The sequence below is a fragment of the Mastigoproctus giganteus genome, chromosome 7, assembly GCF_048544385.1.
Source record: "Mastigoproctus giganteus isolate SK-2022 chromosome 7, ASM4854438v1, whole genome shotgun sequence".
Taxonomy (NCBI): domain Eukaryota; kingdom Metazoa; phylum Arthropoda; class Arachnida; order Uropygi; family Thelyphonidae; genus Mastigoproctus; species Mastigoproctus giganteus.
In genome coordinates, this window is record NC_143581.1 from 61,795,064 (window position 1) to 61,813,126 (window position 18,063).

At 36.5% G+C, this 18,063-nt stretch overlaps 1 protein-coding gene across 1 annotated transcript in view; it reads left to right on the top strand.

The window, feature by feature from the left end:
• Positions 1 to 18,063, top strand: part of LOC150082954 (putative ATP-dependent RNA helicase TDRD12) — a 180,325-nt gene that overhangs the window by 141,411 nt on the left and 20,851 nt on the right. Inside the window, exon 12 of the mRNA XM_090378334.1 lies at positions 10,172 to 10,328. Within this exon, the coding sequence (XP_090234460.1) occupies positions 10,172 to 10,328 (157 nt within the window). The remainder of the gene's footprint in view (positions 1 to 10,171; positions 10,329 to 18,063) is intronic.

Genomic DNA, 18,063 nt, shown 5'->3' on the forward strand with positions numbered 1-18,063 from the left:
AGACTGCAGCAATAATTCAAACACAGCATGGGTTTGTTAAGGGAAAGTCTTGTCTGACAAATTTGATTGGTTATTATGATGTGGTCACAAAGGAACTGGATGCAAAAAATAATTTTGATATCATATACTTGGATTTCAGGAAAGCTTTTGACACTGTTGCGCATGGAAGACTACTGTACAAATTGGAGCAGAATGGTATTAAGGGTAAGTTGCTACAATGGATAAAAGGATGGTTAAGTGGGAGAAGACAGAGGGTGGTAATCAATGGGTGCTGCTCTTCGTGGACTAATGTTATTAGTGGAGTTCCACAGGGTTCGGTGTTGGGTCCACTGTTGTTTTGTGTATTTATCAATGATATTGATGAAGGTATATCAGGCTTAATGTCGAAGTTTGCAGATGACACAAAGGTTGGCAGGGTTGTTAATGACAGTAATGGCAGTGTGCTACTGCAACAGGATCTAGATAATTTGGGCAGATGGGCTAAGAAGTGGCAACTGAAGTTCAACCTTGACAAATGCAAAGTACTGCATATGGGTAGAAGTAACCCCAGAGAAACGTACCAACTGTGTGGTACTACACTTAAGGTGGTAGAAAATGAAAAAGACCTGGGAGTAATTGTGCAGTCAGATATGAAGTTTTCTGAGCAGTGCAGACAGGCTGCTAGGGCTGGTCATGGGGTTTTGTCAATGATATATAGGAATTTTGCTAGCAGGGAAAAGGAGGTGATTGTCCCTCTGTATAAGGCAATGGTCGGGCCATGCCTTGAGTACTGCGTACAGGTCTGGAGGCCTCATTTTAGGAAGGATGTAGGTTTGCTTGAGCGTGTACAGAGAAGAGCAACACGATTGGTGAGGGGAATGAAGGGATTCTCTTACCAAGAGAGGCTTAAGTTCTGCAAATTGCAGTGGCTGGAGACTAGGCACCTGCGCGGTGATCTGATTGAGGCCTATAAGGCCTTGAATGGGTTGAGCACGCTGAATTCTGATGGGATCCTTCCACTTGTTCAGATTACCAACCTACGGGGACATAAGTTCAAATTAAGAAAGGACAGATGTAGAATAGATGTGCGGAAATTTGCCTTTAGCCAGCGGGTGGTTAATTGCTGGAACAAACTTCCATCTGTCGTTGTGGAAGTTGATAGGTTAAATAAATTTAAGGAGGAACTGGACAGGCATTTGGAGGGAATGGTGTGATTTTTTTTTTTTTTTTTTTTTTGGCTGATGCTGCATAAGCTCCTACACTTGCTTTCTTGCATCATGTGCCACTACTACTACTACTACTACTACCAGCAAAGGTAGCACTATCATCGGCAAACATCGGGTCAGTCACATAGTGATCCTTGTCATATTGTATGCCCCGTCTGTTTCTGAATGCTTGCCTCATAATGGCGTCGACCACGATGTTGAAAAGCAACGGGGAGGCTACATCCCCTTGGCGGACTCCAGTTTGGATGGTAAATTCCTCAGATAAATCGTTCTGGATGCGCACCTGGCTGGTTAAACCGTTGTATGCAGTTTGGAGGAGTGTGATGACCTTTCGAGGTACATGTTCGACCTCTAGTAGTTTCCATAAGGCAGGCCGATGGACACAGTCGAAAGCAGACTTAAAGTCAATGAAAACAATGACGGTTCGCTGTCCACACCGGATCCTCTCCTCCATCAGCCGACGGATGGTGAAGATTTGATCACAGCATCCTCGCCCAGGTCTAAATCCCGCTTGTTCTTCTCGACTGGTTTGCTCGCAATGTTTTTGCAGCCTTGACTGGATGATCTTCATAAAGACCTTTCCGATGGTGGAAAGGAGGCTGATGCCACGGTAGTTCTTGCAATCCCGGTTATCACCTTTCTTGTGGATCGGTACGATAATGGCTTTCCTCCATGTTAGCGGAATTTGTTCAGTGCACCAGATGGTTTTGAGGAGTGAGTGTAGTCGGCGAAGCAGTACATCTCCCCCGGCTTTGATCGCTTCTGTGGTGACTTGGTCCACTCCTGGTGCCCTGCTATTCTTTAGGGATTGTATGGCTGCTTTCACTTCTTCTACTGTAGGCTCAACATCGACCATGGAGACTTCAGGGGGATCGATCGATAGTGCGGCTTCTGGCGGTCCCTGAGGTGGGTCGTGATTATACAATGGTTTGAAGAATTCACTCCACCACTGCAGGCGTTCGGACCGTGATCGCACGAAGGTCCCATCAGCATTCTTGATGTTGTCACTAGTCAATTTGATCTTTCCACTCAGACATCTGAGGGTGCGGTAGAGAGTGCGATACTTGTTCTTGGATGCCGCCACTTCAAGATCATCTGCCACTTGGTTCCAGTATTCTTCTCTTTCCACTGTCATCCTCTGTCGGACTTCTCGGTTTAGCTGCCGGTACCGTTCAAAGTCGACCAACTTTGCCTGTTTCCGTTTGTCCACGAGGTCGAGGCACTCGTCTGATATCCATGGTTGCGTTCGACGTCGGGCGTATGCTACTTTTAGCGTATGCTACCTATACGATATATAATATACCACATATGTATATGTTTAACAAAGGATGGATCTCTTTCTACATTAGCTACGTATTATTATCTTTTTGTAAATTAGTTAACCGTAATATAGTTTTGTGATCTAATACTACATTACCTTCATTTGGTATTGCTATCTCATACTACATAGCTATATTCTGGACACCGTTAAGCTGAACGATGACTACAGAAACATATAGCCTGTTAATTATGGTTGATACATTGAGAGGGTTAGCCCTCGAAAAAGTCCCTTTCAATGTATCTATATACCTATAATTAACATAATTTTATTTTATAATATAATTTTGATATGTAAGGTTTTGCCTTATGTTATATTGCATATATATTTTTTTTTTCCAGGTTGCTGTAGGCGCGTACATAGGTTCTTATGTTTCTTGGGCCGGTATATTACTGGTTGGTTTCTCGGTATACACTCTAACCTGCTAAATTTTGATTATAAATACACCATTAGACTCTACCACTAAAACTAACATCTTAAATAATAAAATAATATACAGACGGATGTAATGTTAAATCATATAAGATGGCATTAATCGGATCTGTGTTGGTTTATTTATTTATTAAATTAAATTTGGTATATTTATTATATTTAGTTTATTGATTATGCATTTTACATACTTTGGATATATATATATATATATATATATATATATATATTTATATATAAAATGATAATAAATGGAGAGAAAAGAAAGAAAGAAAAAAAATGGTAGGTTTAATATAATACATATAAATTTAATCAACAAGGGAGATTGCTATACAACTGAAAACCCTGGCATCATCCTCAGGTGTCAACTGCCAGAATTGCAAGCAATAATGTCAATATTGTGTCTGTGTTTCTGATGTAAAATATATGCCAATAAAGGTACAGACCAATCATAAGCAGAAAGTAAAATTTAGTTAAAGATTTTGATTGATATTAATAGAAACTAAAATAAACAGAAGTAGAAGAAGGGAGAGAAGGATAATTTATGTGGTTTGTAGGCATGTAGTTTACAGTTGGCACTATAGAGACAGTAAATATATATATGGAAGAAGAACAAAGAACAGAACTTATTGAAAAAGTGCAAAGTATAACTAAAAACTAGAAACTTTGAAATATATAGCATAAACTACTGACATCTAGTGGGGAAACAAAAAGGTAAATAAAATGTGCATACATTGTATAGAAAACATCATATGTAATAATATATAGCCATATGCTATCCAATACATGCTATGTACAGAATATACAGGCCTAAACAATGAGTAGTGAAATTAGTAGAAATTCATGCCAGAGTTTGAAATTGGACAAAAATATAAAGGAGATATAGAAAAAAAATCAGAATATGCAGTATAGTTTAAATAGGGGGGGTGGAAGGATTACAAATCAAAAAATTTTTATATTTTGAATATATTAAATAAAGCCAAGATTATGAGCCAATGGATAACAAATTTAGACCGGCACCCAGTGCTAATGCCAAGGCCAAAAATGTGTAAAATATCACATTATGATATAATAAGCCAACCCCCCCCCCCCCACACACACACAGAAAAGTAAGAAATCTACTGTAGATTAATATATTTTGGAAAATTTTTTTTTTTTTTAAATTAACAATATTGACAGCAAATGAGGTAAGGGAAAAAAGTAGTCAGTGAATTTAAGGAAGAATATTTTAATTAGAATTGGCAATTGGTAATTATTGCTAATGGTGGCAATCCAAACAGATTGGGAAATGATGATATTAGAGTGAATGCTCCTAGAGATATTTGATAACCAATAAGAAAAATTAAGTACTTCAAACTTAAAGGAATCGCATTTGTTATAAAGATTAATTCTGGTTTGTCCATTAATCAGTTGGCACTATAGAGACAGTAAATATATGTGGAAGAAGAACAAGAACAGAACTTATCGAAAAGATGCAAAGAATAACTAAAAACTAGAAACTTTGAAATATATAGCATAAACTACTGACATCTAGCAGGGAAACAAAAAAATAAATAAAATGTGCATACATTGTATAGAAAACATATGTAATACGTAAGTAATTAGCAAAATGGTTACAAGTCTTTTCCAAAATAAGTTCCTGGGGGATATAGATTGCCAAAATCTAAAAGAAAATTTGGACAGTTGAGCACACAGTTTTCATTGACATATCTAAATATGTAGAATGTCTTGTGGAAAAGTGATTTCAGACCAGTAGAGGTATAAATTAGCAATGATACAAGAAGCTGGACTGCCTTTTTGGTGTAACTTTAATTTGCTGATAAACCAGATTACTATCAAAGACGAAATTATTAAAGATACGATTAACTAAATTATTCCAATAAGTGACATTACACATGATTATATGTTTATACTTCTGATGTACTTTCTGAAGCACTATTTTTGACAGGTTGAGTAGATTGTGAAAGTCAAAGGTTTGAATGTCTTCAATAGTATTGGTGTTTAAGACCTCCAGAACAGGTAAATTGTTAAGAATAATTTTTTTATTGGGCTAAATATTTATAATGGGTTTAAGCAATTGTTCCAGAGTTTTTCTGGGTAAGTGTGCATAGCCGTTTTTACAAGAAGTAATAAACCTGAAGCTAATGGGTGTTTTATTAAATTTTGGAATAAAATATACAAAAATAAATTTATAATTGTTAATATTCAATTTTAATTTCTTATTTATGCCTAGTAATTTTTGGTAATAATAGTAAGAGAAAAAAATCAGGTTTGTAGGTATCACTCGATTGAAGTCCTTTCTTTGAGGTAACTGTATAGAAGGTTTTACAGATGAAAGGATAGTTGTTAGAAGCTTTATCAACCTGGATAATAAATGTTTCTGTAGTTCTTGTAATTGAACTTTAAGTTTAGTACGATTATGATGTTTAACCAGTTTGTGATATGTATATTTGGAATAATGATTTAAAAGATTCGAGAAGACAATATTAATCCAAAATAAGGAAGGCTTCAACAGGAGCGTTATTTTTATAAGCAAAAATAACAAAATTAGTTTAGAATTTTGTACAAAATCCTAAACGGTCTTTATGGAGATGTTTTTTATAGGAGGTGAAGTTAAATTTAGGAGTTAACCTGAATTTAAAACCATAGGAAAGAATTTCCTTAAGGTCAGTGTAGGATGCAATATCCATATTCCCATGCATACTTAATAATCCTAATGAATTGTTATTTCGAAACATTTTGGACTATTTCCTACATGTGTATATATATATATATATATATATATATATATATATATGTTTTTTTTTTTTTTTTTTTTTAAATATTTTGTTATGCATATAAATTCTTAAAGCTTTTTATAGAAAAAATGTGTATTAGTTGTCTGTTGACACTTTTAATTGACCAATAATGCAATAACGCCAACATCTCCAAAATTCACCGAAATTTGTACTCTTTCGTGGAAATGACCCAGTCTGTATATTTGTTCAGTAAAATAGCCTTTACCCTTAAACGGGCATAGTTGCAATTTACATTACATCAAGGATATAAGGATATGTGAGTCATTGTCTCCTGGCAATGGGTTCCTTTTTGTTGCATGTGTACAGTATACAGTATTTATTTAAAGTGTGCTACCATTAATCCCTAGTTTTACGACATCCGAGATTTTGGGTTGACCTACTTTCAATTCTAAGAACATTCACTTGTAATACTTTCTAATCGCTTCTTTGCTATATCCAATACTGACCAATAATTTAGAAATGCAGTAAGATTACCACACTTGATATCAACATATTTGATGATGATAACAACACACACACACACACACACACACACACACACACACACACACACACACACACACACACACACACACACACACACACACTTCATAGAGCAAATTGCATCTAATGTCCCTCACCTAGACTCTTATGAGATATAATCAGCTACAGCCAGTAATAATTTAATGCTTGTAATAATAAATGCTGGTTAACTTGTATGTACCTACAGCATCCTATTGATAATTCAGCAGCACCCATCTTTTGTAAATTACAGAACATCATTTACCTGATCACACACTGCGTTTATTATTACAAGTATTATATTCTGGGGATCAGGATATTGTGTCCTATTCCTGAACTGAGGAAAATTCTTTCCTATGGTTTTAAATTCAGGTTAACACCAAAATTTTAATTCTCCTCCTTTAAGAAACATCTCTATAAAGACCTTTTAGGATTTTGTACATCCCTTGCTTATAAAAATAACACTCCTGTGAAAGCCTTCACTTTGGATTAAAACTGTCTTCTCGGATCTTTTAAATCATTATTCTAAATATACATATCATAAACTGGTTAAGCATCATAATCTTCCTAAAATTTCAGTTATAAGAACTACAGAAACATTTGTTTTTACCCAGGTTGATAAAGCTTCTAACAACTATGCTTTCATTTGTAAAACCCATACAGATACCGTAAAGAAAGAAATTCAATCAAGTGATACTATTATTACCAAAAAATTACTAGCCATAAGTAAGAAATTAAAATTGAATATTAACAATTATAAATTCCCTTTGGCAAGTTTTATTCTGAAATTTAATAAAACAGCTCTGCACGCTTACCTGGAAAAAGTCTGGAACAATTGCTTAAATCCATTGGGAGTATTTTGCCTAATAATAATAAAATTATTCTTAACAATTTGTCTGTTCTGGAGGCCTTAAACTTCAGTAATTTGAACATCTTCAGTATTGAAGATGTTCAAAACTTGACTTTCACAGTCTTTTCACCAGTATCAACCTGTCTATACTGGTTCAGAGAAAGAAAGTGCATCATACATAAGAAATATGGCAATATTTCTTACATATTGCATCAGCTGTTACTTTCAGTTATATAAGCACGCTCTGTAAGAGTTGCAGTCATTCCTTGCTTGTGTCGGGGTGGCAAGTTACGTACAGTTGACACCACAAAGAAAGAGCGCTATTGTTGCTTTATGTGAGGAAGGATGTTCTTCCGTCATACTGCTTATAGATTGTCTTGTAATCGGTCGACAGTGAGTAGATTTATTTCCAAACTCAAGAATACTGGTTTTGCTGATAGGAAAAAAAAGAACTGGATGCAAACAAATCTGTATGCCAAAACAAGACCACGTTTTGAAGTGCTTATGCCTTAGAAACCGTACAGCTTTTTTGTCCTAGCTGAAAAGAGAATGGGAAGAACATACAGGAGTGGTAGCAAGTGCAGTAACAGTCAGAAGATGCCTCTTCAAAAATGGACTTGAAATTCCCGTCATCTAACAGGAAGCCCCTCCTCACACAAAAAATGAAAAAGGCCCGATTAATTTAGTGTAAGAAGCATGTCAAATGGACCGAGCAGTAGAAGTCAGTTATTTTCTTGGATGGGAAGAAATTCAACCTGTGTGGCTCTGATGGGAGATATGATTCACTGTAGACATGGTGAAGAATGCCATCCAGACTGTATGGTGTCTACAGTGAAATTCCCTACCAGCTAAATGATATGGGGTGCATTTAGTATCGCGGACTAGGTCATCTGCAGTTTATAAAAGGTTCCGTGAAGGCCAATGGATAGCTGGCTATATTGGAAGGCAAATTGCTGCCAACCATTAGAGACCATTTAAACCTGCCAAGTAACCGCATCTTTCAGGACAGCTCTGCTCCTTGTCATTGGGCGAAAAGTGTAAGTAGGCACTTCTGTAGTTACTTTAGCTTCATTTCTGCATTAGAGGTTCGACAGTAATGTGTTTACATTTGTTACAGGTGAAAATATGGTTGGAAGAACGGTCCATTACAACTCTTAGCTGGCCAGGAAACAGCCTGGCCAGACCTGAATCCTATAGAGAACTGTTGGCATCATGTGGAATCTGCAGTTGCCAGAAAGAAACCAAAGACCCTTCATGAACTTCAGGAAGCCATAATTCATGTTTGGAACCACGGACTATCAGTTGATTATCTTCAGAAATTGATTTTGTCAATGCCTCGACGGTGTGCTGCTGTCATCAGGGCCAGAGGCGGTTAAACTAAATATTAGCTTGCACCTGGTGGACTTTTCATATTGTTTTCCATTTAAAATGATAAACTGAAGAAAATTGAGGGCTTCTGATAACATTTCAGCCATAATTGTTGTGTTTACCAAAACTGTTGTATAAAGGTTGCAAATGCTCATTTTGGAACATTTTGAGAACACCTGTCAAATATTACTTAGTTTTGTCTTAACTATTAATAAATATCTTTTGTTTGTATTTTTATTCGTGATGCTAGTCATTAATGTAACATACCATTTCGAAAAGGGTTAGAAATGTGAAATTCCTAGGTGATGCACTTTCCTTGAACACCAATGTACATATTTAGATATGTTGATGAAGACTGTTTGTTTAAATGTCCAATTTTTCTGAAGATTTTGGCCATCTATATCACCAGGAATTTATTTTGGAAAAGACTTGTAACCATTTTCCTAATTACGTGTGTGTGTGTGTGTGTGTGTGTGTGTGTGTGTGTGTGTGTGTGTGTGTGTGTGAGTGAGTGAGTGAGACACCATATCCTAACGCAGTGGTAAACTTTGGGTTGTGGGATAAATTAAAGGGTATCAGCAATTTTTAAATAAAATTAATTTTTGTGTACATAAAACCTAGAAACCTATTGTTAAAATTACTTTTTTTTTTTTTTTTTTTTTTTTTGCCAGTGCTGCAAAAAGCCTATGGCAAATACTATTACTACTATTACTATCACAAGCAATGTGTTGTCCCAAACAGCAGGTGCCAACTGCCATTCACCTCAGTTGTCAACTAATAGTGGGCTTTCCCAGCACATTGGGTAATTGTGTAGCCCTCTTTGGACCATTCCTGCCACATCTTCACTATGGTGGCCCTCGACAGACGACAATGCCTGCAGTTGCTGAGATTCTGGCCCCTGCCTTCCTAGCACTGCAAATCACTCCTGGTTCAGACTCTGTCAGGTCCTTTCCTTTCTTATTGACAGGCACTGCCTGTGCCATCACTATATATGTTGCACTGGTTGGTGACATCACTCCAAGTTGCTGTTGGATGTATCCAATTGTGGAGTGGGGTAGGGTCGTAATGTTTGGTTCATGAGTGTATTCTGCTGTTGTTGCTACTTCACTGTTTCAAAGAGCAGAATGGCTCAAGGTTTTATATACATGGTCTAACCAACATGGATTTTGGAAGGTCTGTGTTTACAATGGGTTTTCAATTTCATTATCAGAGGTTTCATTAATAGCAATATTGAAGATAAGGATTTAAAGATTTAGTCATCTCTAACTTTTGTTATCAGAAGACAGGAAAAGTGAAGTGGTAGGATACCACTTCATCACTTTGCCAGTCCTCTGATGGAAATGTCTGATTTCCAGTTGGATATAATCTCACATCAGATTTAGAAATGAAATTATCCAGCTGCGTTAATTTCATTTCTTAGAAATGGAAAAATAAAGGGGGGGAAATATATATATATATATATACACACACGCATGCATATACACATCCTTATTCTTCTTAAATAGGTTTACAGAGCTAGTGAGAATATGGTATGAATGTTTAACTCAGCTCAGTAAAATATTATTGGGGTTGGTTATTGTGTAGTCCTCTATTTTATTTTTTTTTTTCATTTTATTATTTCACTATGGTAACTAAAATGAAAAACATCTTTTGTGTGTGTGCTCTCTCCTTCACTCATTTACCTTGGTATATTTCTCTGTAGCTCATATCTTGCATCCAAGCATTATGTTCTAGATATCAAATTATTTGATGAAATAAATCCAGAGCATAGCTCCCACATATGTCAAGATAGTGGTATAAATGTAAAATTGGTAAAGGCACAAAAGAGAAAGTGGCTTCGTCTTTCATCTGAAAGCAAGGTAGGGCAAATATTTTTGTTTCCACTAAATATAATTGTATCTGTTAAGATTTAACATCTGATTATTCCTGAGGTTAATGAAAATGGAGATGGCTTAATTTTATAAGTACAGAGTGCTTTCAAAATATCAAGAGTATCAAAAAAAAAAAAAAAAAAAAAAAAAGGTGGAAAAAACCTCTCCTAATTAAAAGTTATCAGGATTATCTGCTCCATTTCCATAAATAATGCATTTCTTATTAGTATGAATTTGGATAATTATTTCCTCAAAAATTTTATTAATAATGAAGCTGAATATAAAGATCCATTTTTCTATATAAATAGGGATTTAGGTTGATTGACTAGAAAGAAAAATAATCATTATCAATACCACTAATGCTATTTGAAGTAAAAAAAAATTAAAACTAGCACAATCTTTATATTTATCAGCATACCGTATTCAGACAGATTAATTCAATGATTTCATTTCAGTGTCAGTTTCACGAGTTTTTATGCTTTTTCACAGCCTATGAGTCTGGCCTTGGAGTCTGGTAAATGCCTGTATGCCAAGCTCAAAAATCACATCAATTTTTTTTTTCATTAACATAAATATTTTTCACAAAATATCACATGCCTTTGTATATTTTTGAGTAAAATAAGGCTAAAATAATATTGCATTAAAGATTATTATGAGGTTGATGATCACTGGTATTTATTTTTATAGTACAATAACAAACAAGGAACCTCCAGAAACATATAGAATGTACATGCAAGATGGTGTTCGCATACGGGAGACAGCAGACACTGCTAGGAAGCGTTATCCTCCCCTCCTGTCTACTGTTTTAAGGCATACAGTACAATTCAAGTAAAACTTTATTTCTGTATTTGTAAGCTTTGTAGTGCAGTATGACAACAAGAGGTTATGAAAATAAACCTAACACATTTTGCTGCACTTGTGGTGGCTTTGTTGTATAAAATTCAGTGGAAAAACATTCCAGAATTTAAACGAGGTGTATTGTGCCTATTTTATAATGAAAATTAGTAGCCAAGGTGAACAGTGGACTTACCACAAAGGTTTGCCATGCTTATGAGTTGAACAGTTGAGTAAATTGAATCAAGGTATGAAAAAGTTTGTCACATAGTCTGATGTTAACTGAGAAGCCATGAAGATAATTACTGTGTTTGCTTATTTAAAGTGTGAAGCTATAGCATTAAAAATAATAAAAATATCGGATATGAAATGTCATTAAAAATAAAAGTGACATTTCATATCCGATTATACCATCTGCCATAAAACCTATCTTGCAGGGACTAGTCTGCATCTGCATATACCTTCTCCACCAAAATCCTCAGTAAAATTTCATCATCAGATTCTGAATGTAATGTAATATTACATTCTTAATGTATCAATGGCGGCTCCCAGCATGAAAATGCATGTGAGCCACAACAGTTTACCCAAAATGAACTAAATGACTTGGTGGAGATTAATGTTCCAAATTCTGTGGAGATCCTAAAATCAAGGCTTCAAGCTACCCCTTCATTCCCCACGAACGTTTTCATGTTACAGATGCAGATACTATGATAAGGAATTCATTCCATACTTTACTGAGGAAGAGTCATTTGTCAATTCCCACAAAAATAACCTGAAAAACTTTTCCTTTAATAAGGAGAATATTTATGCTTCTGTTGCCATTACACATTTGGCTCACTCGAAGGAAACATGAAAACCTCAGACTTCTTCCTAATAGAGTTAAATATAAAGAACATAATAGGCTAATTTATGAAAATTTGAAGGTTGTGTATATTGTTAGATCAGCAAATAAATTACACAAAACTTCCATGCTTCATACATGAACAGGACAGTCATCATTGGACAAGAAAGTGACATCCCTGTATTGGGTTCAAAAAGTATTGAACATGAAAGTCTGGTGGAGTCAACAAAAGTTCTTTTACTGCCACGTCACATCAATTTAATGAAGCAGAATGTGAAACTCCATCAAAAAAAGGCATTTTCATTAAGCCACAGATAAGCAAGTTAACTTCATACAAGAACAATACATACCAATCTATGCTTCTGTTTATGGTTATCAAATAAGCATAGAGTGGCTTCAAAAATGTTCTTCCCAACTTCTTAGGAAAGAGAAAGATGCCAGTTATAAAAGTATTGTTGAAAATGCACTCAGAAATTTCAAAAAGTAGGATGTGAGATGAGCTTGAAAATTCATTGTGTTCACATCCACATATACTTTTTTTTTGGAAAATCTTGGCTTCTTCAGTGAAGACCAAGGTAAGTTGTTTCAGCAAGATATAAAGCAGGTGGTAAGATGGAATGTAAACATGAAGGCAGATTACCAAGTCTTTAAAAGGGAGGCATCTGGAATATTGCGAAACAGAAAAATCACAAACTATTTAAGACGAAATTACCTTAAATTTGTTAATGCAAAAGTTAATAAATTTTCATTTTTGTATTAATATTTTTCTATTTTCCCCAGTTTGAGTTCATTTTTTTACAAAAAAAAAGTATGGAAAAAACTGTTATTCCGATAAAATTCACAAAAAAAAAAAAAAAATGAATATCAAGAAACCTCATGTTACAAGTTTCATTTGCAGGACTTTTATCAGAAGCTTTATAATAATCACTTTTGTTCATTTTGGAGCCATTACAAATGAATTTACTGGAAAAGATTAAGGAAAATCAACATCAGTAATGCAGGAAAAAAGTGGCAGGAATACTGTGTAGTCTCATATGATACTATATGACCGGTTAAGTGTGTTAAGTTGCTAGTGTTGCCATTTAAAAAAAATCAAGTGTATTATTACTACCATATGGATGGAAAGGTTAAAAAGGCCTGCTCTTGAGAAGGGATATTGAGGCCTTTTAGTGAATGATTACAAGGATTGACAATGAAAATGCATGGCTATATATGAGGAGTTTATGTAAGCTGTTTGTAGTAGTAGTGGCATGTGATACAAGAAAGCAAGTGTATGAGCTTATGCAGCATCAGCCAAAAAAAAAAAAAAATCACACCATTCCCTCCAAGTGCCTGTCCAGTTCCTCCTTAAATTTATTTAACCTGTCAACTTCCACAACGACAGATGGAAGTTTGTTCCAGCAATTAACCACCCGCTGGCTAAAGGCAAATTTCCGCACATCTATTCTACATCTGTCTCTTCTTAATTTGAATTTATGCCCCCTTAGGTTCATAATCTGAACAAGTGGAAGGATCCCATCAGAATTCAGCGTGCTCAACCCATTCAAGGCCTTATACATCTCAATCAGATCACCGCGCAGGTGCCTAGTCTCCAGCCACTGCAATTTGCAGAACTTAAGCCTCCCTTGGTAAGAGGATCCCTTCATTCTCCTCACCAATCTTGTTGCTCTTCTCTGTACACGCTCAAGTAAATCTACATCCTTCCTAAAATGAGGCCTCCAGACCTGTACGCAGTACTCAAGGCGTGGCCTGACCATTGCCTTATACAGAGGGACAATCACCTCCTTCTCCCTGCTAGCAAAATTCCTATATATCATTGACAAAACCCCATGATCTGCCCTGGCAGCCTGTCTGCATTGCTCAGAAAACTTCATATCTGACTGCACAATTACTCCCAGGTCTTTTTCATTTTCTACCACCTTAAGTGTAGTACCGCACAGTTGGTACGTTTCTCTGGGGTTACTTCTACCCATATGCAGTACTTTGCATTTGTCAAGGTTAAACTTCATTTGCCACTTCTTAGCCCATCTGCCCAAATTATCTAGAACCTGTTGCAATAGCACACTGCCATTACTGTCATTAACAACCCTGCCAACCTTTGTATCATCTGCAAACTTCAACATTAAGCGTGATATACCTTCATCAATATCATTGATAAATATACAAAACAACAGTGGACCCAACACTGAACCCTGTGGGACTCCACTAATGACATTAGTCCACGAAGAGCAGCACCCGTTGATTACTACCCTCTGTCTTCTCCCACCTAACCATCCTTTTATCCACTGTAGCAACTTACCCTTAATACCATTCTGCTCCAATTTGTACAATAGTCTTCCATGTGCAAGTAGGTAGGGAACACCTATCTTCTATAAAGAAGTGTTCCCCTACACTCTTCTATCTGTAATGCAAGGCATATTGTCTGTGTTAGAGTTGCTAAGGGTAAAAACACACACGTGTGTGTGCACACAGTTGTTTATGAACTAATACCAGGAACACAGCAGATAAATTTCAATGTGGCATTGTACAGAAAGGATATGTATATTTCTAACTAGGATGATACCAGAACAAGAGTTCATGGGGGTAGGTCCTTTCTGTACATGCAGATGTACATGCAGATGTACAGAAAGGATTCCCCCGTGTGAAGGCAGCCTATGGCAAGACTACTACTGTATGTGAGTGGAAGTACTGTTCCCAGACTCTTAGCTCAGTGCCAAGCAGAATATGAAACTCACTGGTTTCAGATCTTAGCCTGTAAAGGTGGGCTGTTTACTGTCATTGTGAACAATGACAGTAAACTTTCCATGGCAACAGGACCAGTTAACACACACACACACACACACACACAGTAGGCTACATCTCAATCTTAGTCTGTTTATTTGAGACCAAAGAAATTCAGATTCTGAACTAAAGACCCAAAAGAACAAAAAAAAAAAAAAAAAAAAGGAGGTGGAGGAAGGGGAATGTCGTAGGTGAAGTAAACATTGGCAGTGAGCTAGATGATTTTCTAATAACTGAGAGGAAAGTGGAGGAGAAATTGTTGAGGATAAACATAAAAAAGGCACCCGGGGTGGATGGGATCTATCCAGTTATATTAAAGGAGGCAGCAAAGGAAGTAAGCAAACCCCTAGCCATAATTATGAGAGCTTCTTTGGACTCAGGGGAGGTACCCATGGACTGGAGATGTGCAAATGTAACCACAATTCACAAAGGAGGATCAAAGGCTGACACAAGTAATTATAGACCTGTTAGTTTAACTTCGGTTCCGGAAAATTAATGGAGGCACTGGTTAAAGAAGCACTGCAGGATCATCTGGACAAGAATTCAGTTATAGCTCAGACACAGCATGGGTTTGTTAAGGGCAGGTCTTGTCTGACCAATTTGATTGGATACTATGATGTAGTCACAAAAGAACTGGATGCAGGGAATAACTTTGATATTATATATTTGGATCTTAGCAAGGCTTTTGATACTGTTGCGCATGGAAGACTGCTGCACAAATTGGAGAAGTGTGGCATTCGAGGCAAATTGCTGCTATGGATAAAGGGATGGTTGAGTGGCAGAAGACAGAGAGTGGTAATTAATGGACACTGCTCAACGTGGACTAATGTTATTAGTGGAGTTCCTCAGGGTTCAGTGTTGGGTCCATTGTTGTTTTCTTTATTTATAAATGATATTGATGATGGTGTATCAGGCTTAATGTCCAAGTTTGCAGACGATACAAAGGTTGGCAGGGTTGTTAAGGACACTACTGATACTATGCTGCTGCAACAGGATCTGGAAAGGTTGAGCAGATGGGCTGAGAGGTGGCAAATGAAGTTTAACATTGACAAATGTAAAGTACTGCATATGGGAAACAGTAACCCCAGATCAACATATCAACTCTGTGGTACTACGCTGACAGTGGTAGAGAATGGAAAGGACCTGGGGGTAATTGTGCAGGCAGATATGAAGTTCTCTGAGCAGTGCAGACGACCTGCAAGAGTAGCTCATGTTGTCTTGTCAATGATATACAGGAATTTTTCTATTTGATTATTCCCTTGTATAAGGCATTGGTCAGGCCACACCTTGAGTACTGTATACAGGTCTGGAGGCCTCATTTCAAGAAGGATGTAGAGCTGCTGGAACGAGTACAGAGAAGGGCAACAAGATTAGTGAATGGAACAAAGGGTTGCTCTTACGAAGAAAGGCTTAAGTTTTTCAAATTACAGAGCCTGGAGACTAGGCATCGCCGAGGTGATCTGATAGAGGTGTACAAGGCTTTGAATGGCTTGAGCATGCTCAATGCTGATGGGATTTTTCCTCTTGCTCAGAATAATCACCTGAGAGGGCATAAATTCAAATTGAGGAAGGATGGATGTCGGATAGATGTGCGGAAATTCGCCTTTAGCCAGCGGGCAGTTGGTTTGTGGAATAGACTTCCATCGCTTGTTGTTGAAGTTGATAGCCTAAACAAATTTAAGGCTCAGCTGGACAGGTATTTCGAACGAATTGAGGGGTGAAATGGGAGTAGTGGTTGTTTTTTTTTTTTTTTTTTTTTTGGCTGATGCTGAATAAGCTTGCTTTCTTGCATCATATGCCTCTACTAATGCTAATGCTAATGCTAAGACATATTCTCTTAGTTAAGAAGCACATAGTATCTAACGCAGTGCATCTGGTATGTGAGTGGCTCAGTTTAATATTGAGCTTGGTGTGACATGCTATGGGAAAACAAAAGGTGCAAGGGAAAAAAATGAAGGTAGGAATATGTTATATGCCAATAATATTAAACGGCTTGTGGCTTGCTTGCATTACACAAGTATGGCTAATGCTATAATAATAATAATAAGTAGGATAGTTAGAGATTTCCTCGACCAACAGTAACACCAGACATTACAACCACCCTGTGTACTTGGTAGCAGTATCTCACAAAGTGGAATCCCCCAATCAGGCAGAAATAATATAAGAGCACCAACAATAATAATAATAATACTGTATACAGGAACTCCCCAACTCTTACATAATACTTGACTTATGGAAATTCAAATTTACATAAGTTTTTGCTGGCCGGTGCAAACTGAAAAACATGGAAACGTATTTTACATCCTGTAGGAATGAATGGAGGTATCATGAAAATATCGTAACATGAACCCAATAATACATTCTGGGGTGGGGGGCGGGTTGTAATTTCTTCAAACTCTCTGGAAGCTGAAAATTTCGGTATATTGCTAAGCTATTTATTTCTCTAAAAGGTCATATTTATAATGGAAATTGCACTGCCCTTTCATCGTTATCATATGTTCCCATTATAAGAATCAATTTTGATCGCCTTTGTGATAATTTTCAGAAGCAAGTGTCTGGAGGTCATGACCATAAAACAATAAAAACACCTTACACCTTCCGATTTATTGGCCATTTCTGTTAGTGCATCTAATTATAAACAGGTAGTAAACTCAATCTTATTGCATTTGCGATAATACTGATAACTGCAATTGTGTGGGGTTTTATTGTTATTATGGTGAAATGTGTACCGCTTCAAATATGAAGGGAACATCTTCTAATATCATATAAAAAACAAATTTTCAGAAATTTCTCTTCATTCCTATTTATGTATTACGATGATGAAGGGAAAATGACCAACGAAAAGTGCAAGTGGTGGTAGTGCCAGGAAACGAAACAAAATTGATTTAGAAATGAAGCTGAAAATGGTTAAGAAGTACAAAGTTCATCATCTATTACAAGGGAATTTGGTCTCGCTGCTTCAACAGTGAACACTATTTTAAAAGACAGTGCATGTATAAAAGAACACGTCAAAGAATCAACGCATTTAAGATCAGCAGTGATCACAAAACAGTGTTCAGGTGCCATATCGAAGATGGTACAGCTGTTAATAATATGGATGGAAAATCAGATTCAGAAGCGAGGCCCCTGATTCTAATGACCATTCAAGCAAAAGCAATGAGTATTTATAAAGATATTAAGGATAGGTACAGCGAATCTCAACACAAGTTCATGGCAAGAAATGGTTGGTTTAATAGTTTCAAGCATCGTGCTGGTTTCCACAGCGTT